At 44.8% G+C, this 24,316-nt stretch overlaps 1 protein-coding gene and 1 pseudogene across 1 annotated transcript in view; both read right to left on the bottom strand.

Moving 5' to 3' along the window:
• LOC117283730 (ski oncogene-like) overlaps window positions 1-24,310 on the bottom strand; it is a 38,200-nt gene extending 13,890 nt beyond the window's left edge. Inside the window, exon 1 of the mRNA XM_033757315.1 lies at window positions 23,488-24,310. Within this exon, the coding sequence (XP_033613206.1) occupies window positions 23,488-23,848 (361 nt within the window). The 5' untranslated portion in view covers window positions 23,849-24,310. The remainder of the gene's footprint in view (window positions 1-23,487) is intronic.
• LOC104860478 lies at window positions 19,455-22,168 on the bottom strand (annotated as a pseudogene).
• Window positions 24,311-24,316: the final 6 nt, after the last annotated feature.

Below are 24,316 nucleotides of genomic sequence, written 5' to 3'. Positions count from 1 at the left end.
ACTGAGCTAAATCCCCAGCTCTTCTCATTCTTGAATCTATGTACAGAGGGAACTTGTGACCCAATTATTGCACAATAAATATCTGTGTGATAGGAAATGTGCAGAATAGCTTTGTTTATGGTTCTATGGACTTCTATGCTTTATGAAGTTTGTTTTATTTTTAAGACAGGGTTTCACTATACAGTTTACTATGGCCTTGAACTCACTATGTAGCCCAGGGTGGCTTTGAATTTGCCTCAGCCTCTCAAGTGCTAGGATTACAAGCATGTACCACCCTACCCAGTGTTTTATGAAGTTTAAAGAATTTATGCAAGATTGATGATCTGAAATGCCACCAAGACATCATTAACAGGACTGTTAAGCAATGTACTCAAGAGTAGCTTGGAGAGAATTAAAGTCCCATTCCAAAGGGCATAAAGAGAGATTGTCTCCACTCCTCTATGGGTGGTTGTATCTTCCAAATGATCTGTAGAAACAGCCCTTCCAGTTCTGAGGCTTTACAGAACCTGGTGGTGTAACCCTGAGGCCACAAGGGGGCACCACAGAATAAATTCTGAGAAGAGCCCAAAAATGGGTAAGGCCAGGTAGGGAACCAGTCAGTCAACATTCATATTGGATAAATTGATTCATTATTGTTCTGGAATTTTCATGTACCCATGGACTTCTTTTATTGCTCCATGATTGCCTGGGCCTGGCTCCCTCCCTCCCAGTGTCTGATTCTAATTCTGTCCTGTGCTCTCCCTACCACCCCGGAGGGGCTGAGAGATGAAGGGTCCAGAACACTTCTGGCCGAAATCATCTGCCTCAGGGTTTGGAGGGGCAGGTGCAACAGCAGAGCCCACAGGAGTGGGCCCACAGGAAGCAGCCCCATGGCATCTCTGTGGTTCTTACATGTGAACACAGATCAGCTGTCTGCTGACAATGCCACAACAGGGAGGCTTCTGCCACTGCCACGGAAGGTCTTCAGGTTTTCTTGGATCTGTAGACTTACACATCTTAAAGTCTTTTATGTTCAGCCATTATCAACAGCAAGCTTTCAGTCCAGCCATCTCACAAAGAGAGACAATGATGATGCTTGGAGGAGGGACTCCCTCTAGGATAATGGTGGGTAGAGAGGAGGAGGATTTTGTTTGTGCACAGCTACAGGGATAATGTTGAATTACAGAACCTGGGGACCTGGGCCCCCAGGATGGTCATCTGCAGACAGCTCCTCTGTCCTCAGATATGAGGCTTTCCTAATAAAGGTGACCCCTACCTCCACCCAGGTGAAGATGTTTTTCACTAAAAATCTCAGCAGTGAAAAAAACCAAATACTTTTCTTAATGTGTGCTAGAAACCACTTACATGATTCAACATTTATTTCTAAGCTCTTTTAAAATTAGAAAATCAGAGGTGGGGATTTAGCTCAGTGGTTCTGCCACCTGCCGTCTGCCTCATAAGCGCAAGGTCTTGAGTTTGATTCCAGGCACCAAAACAAAAAACAAAAGAAAAAGTTAAAAAATAAGAACAAAGTATATAGTCATGTGCCTCTTAACAGTATTTCGGTCATTGACAGATTGTATATAAAATAGAAGTCCTCAAAGGTGTAGGGACAATAAGAAGGATAGGGAAGGGGGAATAAGGGAAAAGGAAAAAAATATGAGAAAATGTAAAAATGGAATTAAAGTGTTTGAAGGCGGGGAGGGGAGGGAGGATGAAGGGAGGGTGGGGACAAGGGGAAAAAATGAGAACCAAGACCTGGCATGTAAAGGTACAACATCCCAGTAATGAATGTAACTGTACTGTCTACCTAGAATGTACCAATAAATTAAATTTAAAATAAAAAAATAAATAAAATACTGGTCCTATAAGATTATATCACTAATGACATTGTAGCCATCTTAACTGTTTTTATTTTATTTTATTTTTGTACCAGGGATTGAACTTTGGTCCTTGCGCTTACAAGGCAGGCGGTGGAATAACTAAGTCCCTGGCCCAATTGTTTTCAATTTTTAATTTTTATTAGTGTATGTTCGGTGTACATAATGACAATATTAAACATGGTAAGTTGACATATGTCCATAACACATCTTAATTCTTTTAAAAAATTTGTGTAAATATACTCTGTGATGTTCCTGTATGATGAAATTGCTTAATAATGCATTTCTGTGGACATGTCCCCATCCTTAACTAACATATGACTGTATACGGACATTTTTACATATTGGTAATGGATAATCCAGAAACACAGTTAAGAAATTGATTCTAGCACCCAAAAGAGAAAAATCTGCAAGAATGAATCTAACTAAAGAGTTGCCAGTATGATACTTCCAATTTTTCTGCCATTAATGGAGACCTAAATAAGGGCAAAGATATTGTATATTCCTAGGGTAGAAATGTTTGCAAAATTATCTACAGATTCAACAAATTTCTATCGAAATTGCAACACTGGGATAGAGCACTGGTAGAGGATTTGCCTAGCATGCATGAGGCCCTAAGTTTGAAACAACCTGAATGTACATAAACAGATGAGTAGAATTTTTTAAAATGTGGCATATACATGCAATGGAATCTTATTCACCCTTAATCAAGAAGGAAATTCCAATACTCAAAACAAAACAAAAAGCCATCCCTCCAAAAAACAAAAGCAAAACACAAAAACCCTCCAGGATATTTTGCAATAAAAAAGTCAATCCTGAAAATCATATAGAATAAAAACAAAATCCAAATAGTCAAAACAATCTTGAAAAATAAGAATAAATTGGAGAGTGATCTAGTTTGGATCTGGACACTACCCCCACCCAGATTTTGGAGGCTTGATCTTCAGCATACAGCTCCCGGAAGGTGGTAGAAACATTTATGAGATGGGGCCTGGTGGGAGGATTTAGGTCATGGGAGCATGTCTTCAAAGGGGATGGTGGGACCTCAGGCTCTCTCTCTCTTCCTCTTCCCCCCCCTTCCTGCCTCTCTTCCTTCCTTTCTCCCTTTCTGTCTTTCTTTTGTTCGTTCTTTCTTTCTCCCTGCTCCCCTTTCTTTCTTTTTAAATACCTAGGCATGAAGTTCCCCCACTATGCCCTTAAACCTGATGTATTGCCTCACCACAGACCCAAAAACAATGAGGCAACTAACTTATCATGGATGGAAACTCCAAAACTCTGAGACAAAAGGAACTTCTTCTCTTTTTTAAGTTCATTGTCAGGTATTTTGTTATAGTAATGGAAATCTAACAAAAGTTTTATACTTCCCAATTTCAATAGTTAATACAAAGCTACAATAAAACAGTGTAGTCCTTGCATAAGGATAGATATATAAACAAATGGAAAATGGAAAGCCCAGCAGCAATAGATTCTATTTAATCTATGGTCAATATTTGTTTTTTGAGATAGCGTCTCTCTATGTAGCCCAGGCTGGCTTCGAACTTGCAGATCCTCCTGCCTTACCCTCCCAAGTGCTAGGATTACAGGCATGTGCCACCATGCCTGGTTCTTCAATTTATTTATTTATTTTTTGGTTATTTTTTTGAGACAGGGTCTCACTATGTAGTTGAGACTGACCTGGAACTCACTATGTAGCCCAGGCTGGTCTCAAACCCACAGTGATCCTCCTGCCTCAGCCTCCCGAGTACTGGGATTACAGGTGTGTACCACCACGCCTGGGCTTCAATTTATTTTTGAAAAGGGTGCCATGACTATTCATTGGGGAAAGAACAGTCTTACTAACAAGTGATGTTAGGACCACTAGATAGTCACATGCAACAGAATTTAATTGGACCTGTACCTCATACTGTATAAAAAATTACACAGGAAGGGTTAAAGACTTCAGTGTAACTGCTAAACCAGAAAACTCACAGAAGAAAATATAAGAATCTCTCTCTCTCTCTCTCTGTCTCTCTGTATCTTTCTTTTTACAATACTAGGGCTAAGTCCTTCATACTGAGCTACATCTCTAGCATTTTATTTTTTATTTATCTTTATTTTTTATAAAGTCAGCACAACACATTGCTGAGAGCATGGGTGCTGATACCTGACGGCCTGAAGTCAAGGCCCTATGCAGCTGGGAGTGTTACTTGGCCTCTCCACTTCTCAGTTCCCTGTTCTGTGACGTTAAAAGGACCTGCCACTATGTTTATTATGAAGCTAAAATAAGTAATTACAGAGGGAACCTCAAGAAAAGGGAGCTGTATTTCACAATTGGCACCTACGCATGTCCAGTGATTATATGCTCGAAAGAGTGAGTAGGACCTGTGATCTTCTGGGTCCCAGAAAAGGGATGTGAAGAGTGACAAGGAAGGGAGGGTGAAGACTCCCTGTTCCACATTGATGTGGGTTTGATGCTTTATTGCTCATGTTAACAATAATATATCCCGTGGTGTAGGGTGGACACAGCAGGGGCTGGGACTTCTATTTCATAGGTAAGGACATCAAAGTTTAGAGAGGTGAGGTGACTTCCCTGAGTCACATCCCCGAACAGTAATGAAGCTAAGGCATAATGTAGTTGGTTCATTGGGGTTTAGAGATTCCCTGAGACCAGTAGGTCATGCCCTGGACACAGAGTTTAGGACCTGTCTCACTCCTTTCCCCAAATCCTCCTGATCTAGGATGGCTAGTGGGAGACAATTTATGTGCTGGAGGAAGGCCTGCCCCCGAGAACGGCCCAATCTACAACTTTACATTTCAATCTCTGACCCCGAAGATGATGCCTTTTCCCCAAATGAAGCCCCTCTAAAAGCCCAGGATGCCCAAATTTCCCCCTTCCCCCATCACTAACCACTGTGGTTTGGTGACCACACTGAAGGACCAGTGAGTGGCCTGCTCAACTCCCAACTGCCTCAGAATCAGAACATTCCAAACCAACTGACCATCCAACAGTTGCATAAGTAGCTTTGCCCAGACTGACCAAACCTAGAAGATGAGCAGAGAAGTTAAGCCTAGGAAACCGAGAAAGTGGCCTCCTAGGCTAGTGGTTAAGACAGTTCAGTGAAAGTCTGTGGGCCCCCAGTGTCTCACAAACTACAGATCTTGTGGTGACAAATGGCTTAAAACTCCCAGTAGCAGAACTACTCTGCTGACACAATCCTGCCAGATATTGCTAAGCAGTCATGAGGCACTGCACTAATAATGATGACTAGAAGCAGCAAAAGACAAGAATAAACAAGACCTACGAAGGCTAAGAAATAGTTTGTTTACAAAAAAAATGTATTACACTAAAAGATACATTGGCATTTTTTTCTTCTCCCTTTTTACTCTTCCCCTACCCATCCCACCTTCCGAAAGAAAAAAAATGTGAGAGAATGAAAAGATGAAAATAAAGTGTTTGTAGATGGGGAGGAAAAGAGGGGGTGAAGGGAGGGCAGAGGTAAGGGGAAAAAATGAGAATCAAGACTTGTCATGTAGAGGTACAAGATCCCAACAATGAATGTAACTGTACTGTATCCCTAAAATGTACCAATAAACTCAATTAAAGCTGAAAAAAAAAAGATACATTGGCATTGATTCTCTCGAAACACTTCCTTCTGCTTTGAACATACCACTGTTCTTGCCACTTTCTGAAGCAGTTGTGAAACTCTTCACTAGTGCTTTTCTGAGATATAATTAAAAAAATATATATGGTGAATGCTGCTCCCGAGTGCCATCCAAGGGGAAAGCAGGCTCTTAAGACCATTATGGTGTGTCCTCATTCACCTTATTCACTGAATGTGGCACTGTGTGACTGCCGGCTCTTTCCCAAAGTCAAAATGACCGAAGTCAAAAGTAAATGTTTTGATTCTGTTCAGGACATTGACAGAGCTACTATAGCAACTAAATATTCACCATATTCTTTACTCTTATCTTGTATTCATTACTCCCAGTGAACTGTGACCCACATTCTCTAAAAGATAAAGTATACAGTTATCTTTATCGAAATCTGAAGGGCCTTCTGGAAGGCCCGAGTAAAAGGCTTCGTTATTTTGCAATTTTAATTTACTTTAGATATAATGAGAGTGTTCCTGAAAGATCAGAAGAACAAGGCAACCTGGAAGAAAAATTCCTGAGATATCTATATTTGCTGCCTAGACCCCTTTGCATTATTTCAAATCCCTATAAAAACTCCAGCCTCTCACCCTGACACTACAATTCCTCTTTTGGAAGCCCACCTGCCTGTTGTCCCCTTGTCAGTGTACTCTGACCTCAGTAAAGTCCTGTCTTCTCTTATTCTGATGATGGCACCTTTCTTTACAGCCTACATCAACTGGCCTCTGCCATGCTATCTCCCAGGGCAGATTTGACCAACTGCCTAAGACCAGGTAATGGCAGCACCCTCTTTGAGCTGGCACCTTCCTGCTCACATCCTTCCTCCCCAAAACTGTATCACTGTTGAGAAAATTGCAGTTGCTACCAAGTGCTACAGAATAGCTTCCTATGAAGAGCCAGAAACGGAGTGGTTAGAGGGGGAGCTCCTCGTAGTGTTGCCAGATGCCCATTTCCTGGCTGCAGAGCCTCTTACTGGTACAGGCAAATTTTTTTCTTGGCCACAAAACACTTTTCTGGTGTATTCTATATTTAAATGTTTTATGAGTTGTTCTACTTGTACCCTTGAGCCATGATACTGAAAAATATATTCAAGTCAGGAACAGCTGTTTGCACACGAGTGGTAAATGGCCATGGGAAGGTATCAATAATCTTTCCTCAGGTCTCACTTCTCTTTTCTTGTTCCCCATTTGCCTTGGAAACACCTGAATCAAAGTCAGGATTAGGCAGGACCTGAAAGCTATTTTAAACTAAGGAGAGGACAAGCAGGAGGTTGCTGTCCACACCACTGTCAGTACAGAAGTGTGCAATACAGACACAGCTATGGGGTCACTGGGGAGAACTAAAGAAAAGCGAGGATGGGCTGGCTGTGCAGGGTGTACAGGATCTGAAGGCTCCTCACTCTAGAAGCTCAATGAAGGCCCTGAGCATTCCAGGGCTCAGGCCCAGGGGGCACTGAGGCCTGTTTGCTGCCCCTGCCAAGGGTGTTGTCTGTGGTCAGAAGCTCATGAGTAAGAGATGAATAGGGCCAGGGATTTAGCTCAGTGGTTCCACCACCACCCTTGCAAGTGCAAGGACCTGAGTTCGATCCCCAGTACCAGAAAAAAAAAAAAAAAAGAGAGAGAAAGAAAGAAAGAAAAGAAAAGTAAAAGTTGAATTATCTATCTATCTATCTATCTAAAAAGAGAGATGAATAAGCTCATGAAAAAAAAGATGAAAGAGGAAATAAATTACATGCAGACTGACATTCTTTGCATCCAGTTTTTCATGAGTGAACTGCAGTGAGTCCTCTACATTCCCAGGAGCAGTAGCAGTGACAGGGTGGCCACAGGAAAGGAAAAGCGTCAGAGGTGGCTGACAAGTTGGGTCCTTGGTATGCCTGTGTCTGTGTTGGCAGTCCTTAGGCCCCTGGGGTCCTCATCTCTCCACTGCCCTCTCAAGGGTGACATTGCTTCCATCTGCCATGAGTGAGGGGCTCTTGGGTCCGCACTGTACTTTCCCTGCCTTCCAGTGCCAACACTGAGCAGGAAGTGATGCCTCTGTCTCCAAATTGGGGAGCACTGTTGACATAGGTCTTCTGTGCTGGACCAACTGGGGTCCTCAAATAAGGGCTGGATGTGCTGGGAGCAATTCTACATAATTTTGGGGGAAGATCATTTGATCGGGCCTAGTTCTCCTGCCTACAGGCCAGCTATGGCATGTTGAGACATAACTCTGTTTGGGCCCCAGTCACAGGTAGGACCTCAATGGTCTGGTGATGCTGTGATGCTCCAGGACAAGAGTTCACCAGCTGAAGACATCTTGGGAAGAACAAAATTTTCATCTGCATAGTTCCTTATTGTTCTAGGATTTTCACCACTGCTGCTGCCCTCTGAGTGACCTTTTACGTTTGTTACTCTGATGTGCTGAACTCTTTGCCCTGAGTCATGTGTTACGTTTGTTTCCTCCTGATGTACTGAATAAATGTGTGGCAAGCTCAGGGGGCTTTCCTCTCTGTTGCCCAGAGCAGCATTGATCAGGCCCAAAGCTCAACTTCTTCTCAAAGTCTCATTTTTCTTATCTTTCCTGTATAATAAGTCAATTAGCCTTGTGCAGTTGTGGCTCATAGGAGACTAGGAATTACTGCAGAGGTTCTAGTAATGTCCCCTTTCCCTGTTCCCCATGTGGATGGTGACACCAGGACTGATGGGTGTTTAGACTCTAGGGTTGGATGGTAGAACCTTGAGGCCGGCTGAACATCTAGGCCCCCAAGGCTTTTGCCGACAGTGTTATGGGAGGAAAGACTTAAGAATATCCTGGGCACAAAGAAGCAACTCCCACTAGATCCAGAAGGAGACCCCAGGAGGGAAAAGAGGGAGGGATTAGTGGTGTCCATGGGGTGACCCTAAAGTCGGATATTGACTATGGAGCTAGCTTGTCAATGTGTTGACTGAGGCACTGGCACTGATGGCAGAAGCAACAATCATCAGACTGGGGAAAGGGGCCCTGGGATTGGAGGATGAAAGTGCACTCTGAGAAGAGGTGACAGGGAACTCCACATATTGGAATGGGCAAGTCATTTCGGAAGTACTGGTTGTAGCTGGGACTGCAAAATTGGGAGCTGCTATGCTCTGGCTAAGGCCATGGAGGGCAAAGGGTTGGGTCCCCTGCATGGGCTTGCAGACAAAGGGGGAAAGGATCACCCAGCTGAAGGAGCAGAGCAGCAAGGCAGGACTTCCTCTCCTGATGCCGTCCTTTCCTGGAGCTGGGAGGCAAGGAAGGTCAACAGGGTGTGTTGCCTGAGGCCAGGGAGTGTGAAGAGCGGCCTGGTAGGGACTCTGAGGAGGAGAGAAGGGCAGAGAGAAGCTGCACTGAAGCATGCCCTAGAGCAGATTCCAGGTGACCCTCTGGGCACAAGACAAGGAGTTTTCTCTCCTGTACCTCCTGTTCGTTGTATTTGGGCTGGCACTGCAGGGGGAGCAGTGGGCAAGTAGTCCCTGAGGCAGGCAGGGGATGGGTAGGAGACTACATGGTGCTGCAAATGAGAGGGCCTGAGGCTTGCTTCTCAGTGTGCGGAGAATGTGCCAAAGAACCACCTCATATTCAGACTTGTGCCATGACTCAAAAATCCAGTTCCAGAGACAGTGGCCACATCAGAGGTCCCCTCACCTATAATGCAGCAGAAGAAGCTTGCTTTCTCAGCACCTAGGATTGTCTCTCAGGTATGGGTGCACAGTTCCTCAAAGGTATGGTCTGGCCATTGCTGCATCTAATACTTTGCAAACAGGGTCTTCTTCTGGACAATGGCTGAGGCCCAGGGAAGTAGACCAGGAGCCAGTCTCGTTCTATTTGGAGGACCTAAGGGCCAGCCCAGAATGGGAGATTCTGGACTCTTCTCTGCAGTGACAGAAAACTTTAATTGGAGCTCTATGAGGTCCTGATGGCATTTCTTTGGGCACAGGAGCTCACATGTACGGTCTGGGAGTTCTTTCTTTTTTTATGTGTTAATAAAATTTGTTTATGAAAGACTTTTAACAGTGTAAGTTAACCAAACTTGCTACTTAGTTAGCTAAAAGTTACACAGGATTAAAAGTATTTGATAAATAAAATAAAATTCCTAAAATTGTCATTCTCATTAAAAGGTTGATTTTTCACATTCAGTCTAATCTGTTCTTTACATTAATACATCTCCCCACAATATAATTATTTTTCCCATCCAGAATCACTTCTTATTATTACTTTTTTTTTTGAGAATTTTAAATCACAGCAGTGGAAGTTTCCCTGATTCTAATAATCATAGAAAGGGCCCAGTAGCTTTGGGGAGTGCTCTTTGCCTCTTTCTGACTTTAAGCAGTTTGTGACAATGTGGACATATGTGCACATCAGAACTGGCTGGAGGACAGGTTGGGAACAATGACACAGCTAATGAGCACTCTGCTTTTCCAATGTGATAGGCGGAGATCAGTTCTGAGACACAGACGGGAAAGCCAGTTATTCTGCTATAATCTGAACACTGGGTGGGTATATTCAGCGGATTGTTTGCTACTCATTCAGTAGAAAAGCAGCAGCCAATGACTCTGTGTCATTTATGTAAAGTACTGTTATTACTGACATAATAGCATGATCTTAGCAGTTCCCTAAGTGCTAATAAAAAAACACTTTTTTCCTCTTTTCATCCTTTTCTTACCCTTCTCCAGTTTTGGAGACATTGTTTCATTTGTTAATTATTTATCTGACTAATCTGTCCCTTACTGTTACGGATCCCTGCTCTTTATAGAGATCCCACATGTATGGAAAATCTATTAGGAGATTCTTTCCCCTACCCTTAAGTGTAAAAGAATTCCTTTGGAGTTTAATGGATAAAGCTCAAAGGAATAGCTATCGGGGTAAGGTCATCTCAACAGGTGACACTGAGTTTGGGATATGTTACATGCAGTACATGGGAATAGTCTGCATACTAACAATGCACATACTGAAAGCATATCCAAAGTTCTGTAGTAAAGAAGCCTGTTTAACTGTTTAATAATAATATATTCACTGAAATAATAAACACTACATAGCCTTTATTACTATGTGCTATGTTTTATCTGAGTGCTGCAACTGTCCTTATATTCCTCACAACACCCATATGAAGAAGATACTGTTGTTATCTCCTTTTACAGAGGAGGAAACTAAAGTATAGTGGTTAAGTGTCTTTGTCCTTGATGCTTACCTAGTAAGTGTTGGAACTGGGATTTGAACCAGGAATTCTGGCTGCAGGGTTTGTGTTCTCAGTTATTGATATTCTCAAACTTATTTGAAACTATGGCACATTTTTTTTGCTGTTGTTCTAGATATATCTTTTGAAATATCTGTTCCATGGGTCACCCACCTGTGTCAGCTCTGATTCTGGAGAAAGAGTTGGCAGGGGACAGACTGTGAGAATGCTTGAAGTCAAGACTTGGCTTTTGAGGACCTTGGTCAAATTCTTTACATGGGTTTCAATAATTCTTGGATAAAAGTGCTCAGTCTCTTGTAGAGCCTGTCTCCCCTCATTCTTCTGCTGCAAATATGGTGTACTTGATGAAGTCACTGGCATCCTCCTCCATGAAGCTCTTCTCCCAGCTACGGGGCACTTCTTAGTAGATCTTGTGGCCTGAGTTGACAGGCTTGCCAGTGCATAGATGCAGCCAGGTCCTGCAGTGGCCCTGGTTTCAACAGTCTCAAGCCTTGCCTGATAGCTGGATCCAGGCAGAAGTATCATGGTAGAAAGTACTGCTGGAGGAAAACTGCTCCTGGCGCGGTATCCAGCAAGAAGAAGGTCTGGGAGTTCTTGTTTTCAGGGTAAGAATGTTGGCACAGAGGCTTCTCTGCAGAGCCTCAGGTCTCAGCATGAAGGAAGACAGATGTCCATGGACCACCAGGGTCCTGAATGCAGACTTCTCATGGACCTGCTTCTCCATGACTATGGGGTCTTCCTCCTCCTCAGCCATGCCTTTCCTACTCTCTTCCTGGATCTGACCATAGTCTTTTCCTGTATACTCATCTTGGGCACATCTGGGTGCTGCAGGCTGCAAAGGGGTGACTTCTTGCTCCTGGTCAATCATCAAAGGAGTGATTCCACATTATGTACCATTTTCAGTTATTCTTTAATCCTCCTGTATGTGTGTAGGAATAGTCTCTATGAGGATCAGACCACGCTTTGTCATGTGTATGCAGGTCTTTTGTTCACTTGTGACATTAGAAAACTAGATTTAAAACAGTGCTCAAGTCAGGAAGCTCAATGACAAGAACAGAGCAAACTTATTCATGCTAAGGGACACAAACTTTTCATGGGAATTACATTCTTTGGTTGATTTGGCTTTGTTGTCCAAAGAAGAAAAAATGATGCTGGCCAAAAATCCATTCCTACAGAGTTTATAATGATGTTGTCATTTTTAATGCTGTCTTTAATTGGGTCTCATCTGGTGGCAGTCTCTGCCTTGAAATTACCATACCAAAGAATGTGTGTGTATCACTGTAAGGGAAAATAAAACCCCAACAACCCAAAAAAACAAAAGACCCCCCCGCTCCAAAAAAAAACCTCTCAAAGTGGCCCATTTAGATCTGGACCAAAAACACTCCCACATTTCTCACATAATCTATAATATACATGCTCAATTTTTCACTATTGAATCTAATTGAAAAAGAAAGAAAGTACAGAAGCAACACTCCTAATTTCACACTTAGAAATTTGACCTTCAGGGAGCATTCAGTGATTCTTTCTCATTTGCTTTGTTGTGAAGAAGCTAGTCCACCTGACCTCAGGGAAGTGTGGGGAGGAAGCTAGCAACACAAACAGTCACTGTCAGTACCTTGACGACGTTAGTTGAGAGCATGACTTGGTGTAGACGGGACAAGAGCAAAAGGCAAAGGAGAATAGAGGGAGGTAACTGTTGTGCAGTTAAGAGCCACCTAACAAGGGGGATGAACATGAAAAGGGGGGATAAACATGAAAAAGGTATGAACATTGAAAATGAATATTACATTTCAATGGTAGAGTCATTGCTCATGGGGTCTGCCCTGGCATGGCCATCACTCAGGGCTGAGGGGCAAGCTTGCCCAGGGAACTGCAAACAATTGTGGCTGGGGAAGGTGGAATCCTTGGAAATCCAGACAATCTCTGAGCATTCTACTTGACCTGGGGACTCTAAGGGGATGGACACGGCTTTGGCACATGTTGGCATACATAGAACGTGCTAACACGTGGACATGATCCAGAGGAAGGGCCACTAGTGCATGCTGTGTGCAATTGAGCAGAAGAGACTGGTCAGAGAGGAAGAAGGAAGTGGGGCATGTCAAGGCTATGGATCTGCACTGTACACCTTCTTGTGGAGACTTGTAGGTGATTGGAATGAGGCAGATGACCTAGAGAGCAGGGCAGGGGTTCATTTTCTCTTGGTTCTGACTCACATCTATGGGGTACAATTTAGGACTTGGGTTCTTGCCCAGAAGAGGGGAATTGCTGCATAACTGGGATCCTGCCTGAGCTGCTCCTGCTACAGGGGCAAGTGTGGCATCAGCACCTGTGTGTCTTCCTGCCCCTACCCTGGGAACTCTGGTGGGGACAGCCACTAAGGATGAGAGTACAGGTGCTGCCCAGAGCTTGCTAGAATGGGTGTAATGACTGAAGCTGCACAGCTTCTTTGTCATCCTCTTGATCAGGTTGCACTTTTTGACAACCACCTTATCTCGACCTCCTGTGAACTGTTCTTGATGTATCTGGGAGTCAAGGTCCTAGGAAATGTGCTACAACAGAGACAGCTATTTGTATTTTGTGCCAGAAGACCATGAATTAAAAATAAGAATTCACAGTTCAAACTTTTTAAATTGACACATAATTATAGTACATATTTTTGGGCTTTGATGTTATGTTTGTTATATGAGTACTTACGAAATGAAAACATATTCAATCCTAAAATATTTGTGTCTTTGTGGTGAGAACACTTGTATCATGTGCCACTATGTGGATGGACCCAGAGGACACCATTTTAAATGAAATAAGATAGGCTCAGAAAGACAAATGCTGTGAAGCTCACTCATCTGTTGGGTTTTGTGTGTGTGTGTGTGTATGTGTATGTGTGGTACTGGGGATCGAACTTAGGTGCCGGAACCACTGAGCTAAATCCCCAGTCCGCTCTGTTGGAATTTTAAAAGTTGGTCCCTTAGAAGTTGACCTGCTGCACTGTACACAAGCAATTAATTACATCACTGTTGGAAGGGAACACCTTTCTCCCTTCCCTATCCTGAGGCCTCCATTGGCCCCAGCACACCATAGGTTGACACATGGTAGAATGAGTCATCCCTACAATAGATATGCACTGCCTAAGCCACAAACCCAGTATGGAAATATGAGTCCTCTTTTCTATTAATTCCATTAATTTCAAGTTTGTTTTTCTTAGATAAAGAAATTATCCTGTTAAACCCTGGGATTTTGCTAGCCTCTTAAGTTAGGGTTAGGCACCTGCAGAGTGACCTCCAGGGCAGGGGCCTGAAGGGTAGCACTTAGAGGGAGGGAGTCCCTGGCCCCCTAGTGCTTGCCAGATGCCTATTTCCAGATGGTAGAACCTCTACTGGCACAGCCAGTTGGTTCCCTTGTCAAAGACCCCTTTTCTAGTACATTCTGTCTTTATATATTCTATGGCCTGTTCTTACATCCTTGGGCCATGATCCTAGAAAATACACTCAAGACAGAAACAACTGTTTACACATTGATGGCAGATGGCCACAGGAAACTATCAATAATTTTTTCCTGAGTCCCACCTCTGTTCTCTAGTTCCCCAGCTGCCTTGGAAGCAGCTGAATCAAAGTCAGGCTTAGGCAGAAGGATGTTGCAGCAGATACAAATTTAAACTAGCCAATGAGCTGACAATGGAGTTGCCGCTCTGTTGAGATGAGGCAGTAGAGTGCCCAAAAGCCCATCCATGGCTTAGATCCCACTTGAAAGCCACATGAACTGGGGGAAGGAACTTTACCTCACTGTCCTGGGCTCCCTCTCTGTGGTGTGGGGATGTACATAGAGCTTACTTCTCAGTCTTGTGCTATGAAGCTGAATATAAAGAAGGACAGATAAGGCCCCAGGAAAAACTGACTGGTGCTTCATAAGGGCATGCAAGTGTTCAAATCTTTAATGTCTGGAGGAATGAGCCAGATAAATGCGGCTGTTGTCTCTAGCAAGGAAACTGGGTGGTTACAGTCATGGACAGGAAAGTCTTCCTCGCTTGCACCTGGTGTGATGCTTTGTAGCTCAAGAGGAGTGTCTGTTCTCACTGCTGTGATCCTCACTGCAGCCCTGTCATGTGGGCAGAGGAAGGAAGGTCTGTCTCATAGTTCACAGTCAGCGATGTGACTTATCCAGAGTCACACACAGAGTGGTGATGGACCTGAGACAGGAAATGTAGTTGGGTCCATGGGGATAGAGATTCCTGAACTCGAGTCCTTTAGATCATTTTCCAGACATATGAACCAAGGTTTTCCCTCAGTCCAATTCTGAACTGTTCTTATCTCATTGTCTCTGGGTGAAGAGTGTAGATAACAACTTAGAGGTTGCTGAGCCATGAGAAGGGCAGGGAGCTAACTAGCCTCCGGTCTCTATATTTCAATCCTGACCGAGGGCTATACCATTTTCCTGAAAGGAAGCCCTTTTTCTTTCAATGTCTTTACATATCAGCTTCCTTGGGTGAGCTTCCTGGCGGGCAGGTGACCAGCTGAAGTATCAGTGTTCTGCTTAGTACCTAAGTAAGCAGACCTTTCCAAGTCAGCGACTCATGTGGTATCACCATAACAAATTGGTGCAGAGTCAAATGACCAGCTTTGAGTGGACGGTTCATGCCACTTAATGGGGGCAAAACAACCTCTTGGTGTCTCAGTGACTCACTGAATGAAGTAGGCATATCCCCATGTCTGCTGTCTACAGATCCAAGCCACTTATTCAAGCAGTTAGAGCAACCCCTGGCTGAGAACAGCAATCAAATCTTTGAGTGTTCATTTTCCTGCTCATGACCTTCCTCATATCTCCCTAGATCCTACAAAGGCAAGGGCAGATTCTTATCTGCCTTAGAGGAGGTAGCTAAAAAGGCAAAACTGGAAGCTGTTGCTAATCTCGTTGAAGTCCTGGGATGCAAAGGGCATGGGATGAAAGGAGAACCCTATGTGGGATTGCAGACAAAGGGGAAAGGATCGCCTCAGCTGAAGAAGCAGCAAGGCAGAAGTTCCTCTCATGATGCCATCCTTGCCTGGAGCTGGGAGGGAGAAAGGGTCAGCAAGGAGCTTGAGCTGATGCCATGGAGTATAAGAAGAAGCCTGGAAGGGAGGCTCTTTGAAGGAGTGAGAGGTAGGGGAGCCATGCTTTCACCCAGACAATGGATACACAGAGGCATCCATTCCAGAGTCTAGGAGAATCTCTGAACTTAGGGAGTTCTACTCCCTCCTGCACCTTCTCTGTTGTGCATTTGCTTGGGCACTACAGGGGCAACAGTGGGCAAGCAGGAGAGAGAGCAGAAGATTGCCTGGCACTGCAGAACAGAGGGTGCTTGTGCCTCAATGTGTAGTGAATGTGCTGGAGAATCACCTCCTTCTCCCAGTCTTGTGCCGTGACACAAAAATCCAGCTCCAGAGACAGTGGCCACGTTGGAGGTTCCCTCACCTATATGGCAGCAGAGGAAGCTTGCTTTCTCAGCACCTAGGACTATTAGGTGTGGGTGCATAGATCCTCAGGGGTATTGCCTGGCCACTTGCTGCATTTGCTACTTTGTACACTGGGTCTTCAGCAAAACATCTGAGATCCAGGAATGAGACTAGCAGCCTGTCTTGTTTCACTCTGAGGGCCTGAGGGATGGCTCAGAATGGAAGGTTTATGGACTTTACTCTGCAGTGGGGTGAACCCTTGAGTGAGGGTCTACGAAGCCCTTATGGCATTTCTTGGGAAGAAGAGCTCACACATTAGATCTAAGAATAAATAGATGAAGCAGAGTGAATCTTTAGGGCAGAGAAATCATTTTGCAGTAGTGATAACTGACATTAGGCATCTGTCAAATCTCAGCAGAACTGTGCAACAGTGAATGAACCTCAAATCAAATTCAAGACAGTAGTAAATAAAGATTGATAGATTCTATCATTGTAGTACATATACTCCATCAGCACAAAGACGTTATTTAGAAAGGAACAGGGTGGGGAGAGGGAAGAGATTCTGGAACCCTCTGTACCATATGTTCAATTATTTTGTTCATCTGAAATTGTTCTATATCCCATGTACTAATCGTTCCGAATCTGGCATCATAATTGCAGGAAGATTTCTATTTCGGGTAAATGTGTAATGTTCAGGTAATTGGAATGAGATATTTACAAAACTTAAGTTGTAAATAGGTCTTCACTGCTGTAGTTTTAACACTACTCATCGATTTAATTAATTTAAATTTGTGCACATCAAACAGAAGAACATGGTGCAGCACATTTCAGGTTTTCTCTTTAATGTGGGTCACTGAAAAAGCAGAGTCATTATTCTAGAATGCACTTAATGACTGAATTTCTGTAGGACCTTCACTGTCCTTTACCCTTTAGGTAGGCAGTAAAGTCTTTTTTTAGCTGCTTGTGGCCTGCAGTAGGTTGTCTTGCTTTCCCAAGAGTTGATCTTTCTGTGTCTGGGCAGCAGGATTCTGCGAACTGTGTCACAAGAGGCAGCTATTGACATCTTGTAGCAGAAGATCATAGGTTAACTAAGAATAATTAAGCTTTTTTATTGACCCATAATAATTTTACATATTTTGGGGGTATGATGTGATGTGTTGATACTTGTATACACTGGAGAATGATAGCATATCCAACACCTTAAACATTTGTGTGTCTTTGGGGTGAGAAAAATCTTAGCAGGTGCAACAATGTAGATGGGCCCGGAGGACAAAGCTTTTAGTGAAATAAGACAAACAGAAGGACAAATACTGAACAGTCTCACTAATGGGGGAAAAATGTAGATCTAACAAAAACTGAGTATAGAATAAAAGTCACTATAGCTGGGAGAGGCAATGCTATAATTTGACAGTAGGAATATCTTCTGGTGTCACTGCACAGTCAGTGACTACAGTTAATAATAATAGAATATATGTATCGACATAGCTGGAAGGTAGGATTTTGGAATGTTGTCACAGTTCAAACATTTGATCCTCCATCTCATCATTTGGATAGCAAAGCCACCGAGGGAAAGTTTGCCTTTAAGAAGATCTTGCACTGTGGGGTGTACTTAAAACCCTATAGACTATGGAGTTGTACTAAGATGAGAACATTCCAAAAGGCAGAGAGAACGCAGACTGGAGCACAGGGCAGGAACTTTATGGCATGGCTCATATTCTACTTAGAAGCTACGCACACCCATGAAAGTTAAATAGATCCTTGTCTGCCCCAGTTGTCTGTCTAAAGATGTGGAAATGTTAATCTGGCCTAAGTTATATTACAAGAATATCATTAAAAAATTAAATACAGGTAAAGCCTTAAGAAGATTGGTGCTTCATAAGTGCCCAAAATGTTCAATAATTAAATGTCTGGGGAAATCAACTAGACATTTGGTAGTAAATGAACACAGAGATGGGGCCAGTGCAGTGGAGGAAACATGTCTACTCCATATCCTTTACATATGGGTGATGTTCTGCAGCTCATGGAGAACACTGTTATTCTGTGACCCCACATCAGCCCAGAGGAAGAGCAGGGGCTGGGACCCACATTTTACAAAGAACTGAAATTTAGAGAATTTAAAAGCTGTTACCAGAGACGCAACATAGATAGTGGATCTGGGACAGAAATGTAGTTGGCTCTCTGGGGACACAGCTCCCTGAACACTTGAGTTCTCTAGATTACGCTCTAGAACCTTGGTCCAAGAACCTCTCCTTTTCTGTTTCCCAAATCCTCCTGCCCCAAGGTTTTCTCTGGAAGACTGATGCCCTGGAGGTGTTTCTGAGGCAATGGAAGGGTCCAAGTCATACCCTCATCTTCAGTGGCTAGACTTTAATTCCTGACCTACACCATGAATCTTTTCTCCAAAGAAAGCTCCTTCTCTGAGGGGGAATAGGAAGCTCCACATTGTAGCTATCTTACCCTAGCATTTGTTCACTATCAGCTGCCTCTCAGTAAAACTTTCTGACCAATGGGTGGCCATTCTGTGTGACCCGAGGTCTGATCTTTTTCAGAACTCAGGACATTACAAATCACTTGAGGGAGGTGCCGAGAATTAACTTTTTGTCAATTGCTGTTTGTCCCACTGGATGGGTGCTTCGGTGGTTCAGTGAAGGAAGCTGACACACCTGCCTCATGTGCGGACTCCCAATTTGAGCCACTGTCTGAGCAGTTGGACCAATGCCTGGCTGAGAACTGCTCTGAATGTGAACCTTCCTGCTCATGACTTTCCTCACTAAGCTGGGTTTCAGAGCCTCTTTATCTCCTCCTAGATTCTATAAGGTTTAGGGGCACACTTATCTACCTCAGAGAGACCTGACCACAGCCACAGCCCATGACTCTTATGGGAGCCTCACAGAGGGGCACCCTTGCTCTCTTTTCCTTCACTGCAAGTGTTATACTTCACTGACCTAGTGGCCCTCAAGCAGCAGGGATGCCAGACTCATCGTCCCTTGGAGACCTCACCCCTAAGTCCTAGTTTTCTACCTTTTCAAAAATTTCTGGAGTCATACTGCTCTAACATGGATTTGGATTTTAACATCTGCATTGAGAAGACATTGGCCTGTAATTCCCTCTCATGGAATGTCTCCTGCTATATTTAGCATCAGGAATATTCTGATTTGATGTGCACCCCTGTAATCTCACCCTACATCTACATTCTTGAAGAATGTGTAGATCAGAATTAGAAAACATAACATTTTCTAAATTCACTAAAATATTTAAAGCAACTGGCTTGGTAGAAAAGGCAAAATATAAATTAAGAAAGCAAAACTATAAAAGGGATTTAAAAATTAGTAGAGAAACTGTAGTAGGGAAAATGAAAAATTTTAGGGGAAAATATGTGTAAAAGTTGGTTCATGCAAAGAAACATTTAATGTGAACATACCTGAGCATATCTGAACCTGAGCAGAGGCAATGAAGGACTCCTCTCTTGGTGGACAGTAGGAAAGAACATCATAAATACCAGCTAGGCAGGGTGATACACTCCTACAATCCCAGCACTCTGGGAGGCTGAGGAAGCTGGAACTTAGGCTGGACAACTCAGTGCTTACTGAGATCCTGACTCAAAATAAACAATAAAAAAAGGTCTGGGGATGCAGCTCAATGCAAAGGACCTAGATCCAATCCCCAACGATACAACAGCTCTCAAGTTCTCAGGCATCCAACAATATACTTCAAAAGTTTTCTTTAGTCAGAATCAGATAGTATTCATTTAGCACCAGCACACCATCATAGGCTTTGCTTCAGGTTTCAGGATAATTTCCTTATCAGGGGTTGACTAAGCATTAGTGGTTTGTAGCTCTTTAGCTCTTGAGCCAAGGTCATAAGCATAGCCTCCACATGGTCATTTCATTGGAGTTCTCAGCAAAGGTTTCAAACAAAGGCATACTGTGTGTGTTAGCAAATATTTGTGCCAAGTCTGTGGGTACCTCTCAAATCACATTTATTTCCAGTGAGAATCTGTGGTGTCATTCACTAGTAAATGTTTGCATTCATATGTCCAAGATGACAGAAACCAGCCATGTTGGTCATATCATACAGGAAGACCCTACCGTGCACATCCTGGTAGTAGTGCTACACCATGCTCTTTCAGCACTGCTCTTGCCTGCTGTGTCCCATACCTGGATCTTGATGTATTCCCCATCAATTCCAATAGCTTGTACTCAACAATCCACCCCGATGGTGGCCTCGGTGTGGTCAGGGAAGCAGCCTGCACTAAAGCGGCAGGTCAGGCCTGTCTTGCCCACATTGAGTCATAGATCACAATGATCTTGAAGATGCAGGAATGGGCTGGAGGCAGACACTCTGAAGCTGCTGACCATGCAGCTAGCTGAGAAGCTGGTCTCAAGTGATGACCTCATTTCTGAAGACATTCTCCTGCCCCACCCCAAACTGGGGTAGAGTAAAGCAGAAGCAAGAAGGCTGAGGAATTACGCTACCCCACAAGCATGTCCAGCTTACAGCTCCATTGCTAAGCCATGTGTGTAGGTGTACAAGTCTCCCTCGGGACTCAGTTGTTTCAAATGAAGAAAGCACAATTTACCTCATTTTGAACAATTTCCACCTGAGCCCATAAGCACCCTGAGAAAATGTTCTCTGTTCTCCAAGTCACACTCTACAAAAGGACAAAACCCATTAGGAGGTTTTGCTCAAGGGACACAGGTAGATATGCTCCAACTTGAGGAATTCAGATAATCCATGTCATGGGGGCATCAGCCCATAGTCCCTTAAAACACAACAAGCCTCAGGAACAATGGTGATTGTACATCCTCAGTGGTCCTGGGTTCTGAAGAACAGAACTACAACAATGTAAGTCAACCCAAGTTCTGCAGTCACAAGAATGGTCAAACACATAGGCAGCAGGGACACCAAGCCTGTTTTTGAACACACAAATGCCAGATCCTGCTCTCCCAGGGGAGGAACTGTAGCCCCTTGTCAGCAGCCTGGGAGGGCAGGCCTTGGTTATCTACTCCTATGGGACAGGAGTTGTGTCCCAGGCAGCATGCCAAATTGTGGCTCCCTTTGCTCTTGTCCGTCTCCCTTTTGGACAGATAGCAATATATTGTGACAAAGGAGTGAACATATGAAGTTCCAGACAACCTGAGAAGGGAGAGAACCAACCATGCTGATGAAGATGGATGATGGGAAAGTTCACAGTCTACATCATGTTGTCAGCAACAAAATGACCGGGCCACACCTCATCTGTGACACTCCACAGAGAACATACCCACAATCAATAAAGCATTAGCTTCCAGTTTATACACAAAGAAAGTGAGGCACAGAGAAGTTAAATGACTTGCTCAAGGTCACACAGCCAGTGAGGGACAGAGTGGGAATATGAAACAAACCTATGAATTTCTATAATCAAATTGCCTAACCACAGGACACCTGTCTGGGACAATAGTCATGGGAGTTCCTAGGTGTGACTCACTGAGCACCCAGGAAGCTGTGTGTTCTTCCAAGCTACAACAGCAGAAAGCTGGACCTGATGGCTACTACATAGCAGTGGACATTTTCATGGTGCCCCCATGGCGTTGGGAGGGCATCACAGAAGCCCAGTACTCCTTACACTGCTGACATACAGAGTTTTCAGGTTCATAGTTGGAAGCCCAGGCCCTCAGTCCCTCAGGAACAAACCACCACCACACCCTAGCCAGGCCACTGTGAAGCAGGACCTGCAAAGATAAGGAGGGCATTAGAGACCCAAGACAATCAATGGTCTCTCCCACAGAGAGTGCTGTCCCTATCTGGCAGGTGATCTGGTGCCTCCACAGACAGACATCCATAAGCATTTCAGCTCATGCCCATGCCCTTTTCTATAGAGCCTGAAGGCCTGCTAGGAGCAGTGTCCTCAGCAAAGAATTCTGGTATGGTCTTTGTTCCACCTTTTCTTCTCCTTCATAAGTCAAAACTATTAAAATGTTATACAGAAGAAGTAAAGAAACCAAAACTTATATGCAGGCATGCTGGTGCACACCTGTAATTTTGGAGGGTGATGCAGGATGATGGCAAGTTTGAGCCTATCCTGGACAACTTAGTGAGACCCTGTTTCAAAATAAAAACATTAAAAAAAAAGGTTTGGGGGTATTGCTCAGTAGAAAGGGCCTGTATTCAATTTCTAGTACTGAAAAAAAAAACAAACAAAAAACCCCAAACAAAACCCCAAACAACCAACAACAACCAACTTGCCCTGTGAACAAGCTGTCAAGAGGCAAGTGGGAGACAGCAGTGGCAGCAGGGCCTCCAAGGGTTCCCTCCTAGGATAAGTGGGGTCTGGGTAGCCTAGGCCAATACCTACCTGACTGACGCCCCCTTTCTACCTTGTGCCCCTCGTGTATATACAGAGGAAGTCACGACTCTGGTAGCACTTAGAGGGGACTGTTCAGCCAGAACCCTAACTGCAGGGTCATGGAGCCAAGGGAGCAGTGGCACCAAGTGAGGGCAGAGCAGGACACACTTCCACCAAGGCCATATGGCCCTTATGTCCCTCGCCAGGAAGGCACATAAGAGCTGGAGAAGATGCAGGAACCCCAGTGGGGGCCATCACTGCTTGGGCAGGGCAGTTGCTCAGGCCTAGAGACCTGAATCACTTACACACCTTTTCATCCATGAAAGATTTCTTTTAACTCAGTAAATGGGTCACGGCAAGGATGGCATGAACAAGGCAGGGCAGTTTCTAACTGACCCTAAAAAGAAAGGAGAGGAGCTGGTCCTGGCCTTTTCCCAGTGCCAGGGCTCAGGGCTTCCCTGCGCTGGTGCTTTTTAATTCAGCAGCGGTGGGCTCTCCTTGAGCCTGAGGACATGCATACTGGAAAGGGACAGAGTAGACTGCAAGGGACATAGTAGATGGCAGAATGTGAGGCTTGGTAACCAAACCAGGCTATCTTCCAGGGACTAAGGGCAGTACCTCTCTCTCTGCAAGTCTGGGAGACTTTTGCCGCAATCAGGTCTAGAAGCCTCACTGGGGATCCTACAGGGACCTGGGTCTAAAGCTCTCACAGCCGAGGTCCAGCCAATCTCACCCTGGAGCTTGGGGGAGGCTAGGCCTATCTGGGAAGAGTCTACGAGTTTCAGGAGGGCTTTCTCACTCACCAGGCCTACACCTTCCTCCCACTCAAGCATGTCCTGGGATGGAGAGCCAGATAGGAGGGCCTTCCTCCCAGGCCTAAGAATGCTAACAGTCAGGATCCCGATACTGCCAGAATTTCCTTTAAGCAAATCCAAGAGATGTGGGAACAGGCAGAAGCACAGGCTTTGGACCTCTTTGGAGATCAGAGCCCCTCACCCAAGAGGGCGCACCACCTCTGGGCAGCCTCCCAGTCCCAGGCCTGGGGACACTCACGCAAGGTACTCCCTTCTTGTACTTGTTGCCCATTGTCAAAGTTCTTTGCGTTGTCCAGGCAGCAGGGGAGGTGGGTCTGCTGCTCCTCATGCAGGTAGTCTTGACTCAGCAGGATGTAGGCCCACCAGTCAGCCCAATGGAAGTCCCAGTGGCAGGTCTGGCTCTCAAGGGTAGTGAGCAGTGCACCAACGTGTGCCATCGGTACGGGGCTGGGGGCTGTTGCACAGCTCCAGCCCCACAGCTCCTTGCTCTTGAGGAAGGACTCATGGCCATGAAAATGATGAGCCTGTTTGCTGAACTCCAGCACGAGCACGAGGCTGGGGGCCAGCTCCTTTTTGGGAGGGCGACTGGTAGGTGCCATCTTAGAACAATACGTTGCACAGGAGCTCAGTGTGGATCTTGGTGAAGAGCCCCCAGGGGGATGTGGAGAAGAGCAGGATGCCTATGAGTTTGAGGATCTCTGATGGGCTGAGCAGCGGGAGCAATGGATGTGCAACTCATCGGATAGAGTTGATCTCCTGCAGGAAAAGTCAAGGATCTGCAGCAGGCACAGACTTTTCTCCAAGCCCACCACCAAGTGTGAGATGGGCTTCTGTTTTGCAGCACAAAGGGGAGCATCATACCACCAAGGACCCCACTGGATGGCGGGCAGGGGCAGCATCAGTGGCGTTGCAGGGCGCGCTTACAGATCAGATGGAACTGCGCCGGCTTTTTCTGCAGCCCCGGCGGCGCTCTGGAAGCCACCGCTGCCGTCCAGAGCCTCTGCCCCGCAGCGCGCTGCCCACTCCGAAGCCAGCGCTCGCCTCTCAGGCGCCCCAGGGGGGGATTG

Source organism: Fukomys damarensis, unplaced genomic scaffold, assembly GCF_012274545.1.
Source record: "Fukomys damarensis isolate Sample0158 unplaced genomic scaffold, DMR_v1.0_HiC HiC_scaffold_30, whole genome shotgun sequence".
NCBI lineage: Eukaryota > Metazoa > Chordata > Mammalia > Rodentia > Bathyergidae > Fukomys > Fukomys damarensis.
The sequence above is the reverse complement of the archived record's forward strand: the minus strand, read 5'-3'. Positions and strand labels throughout refer to the sequence as shown.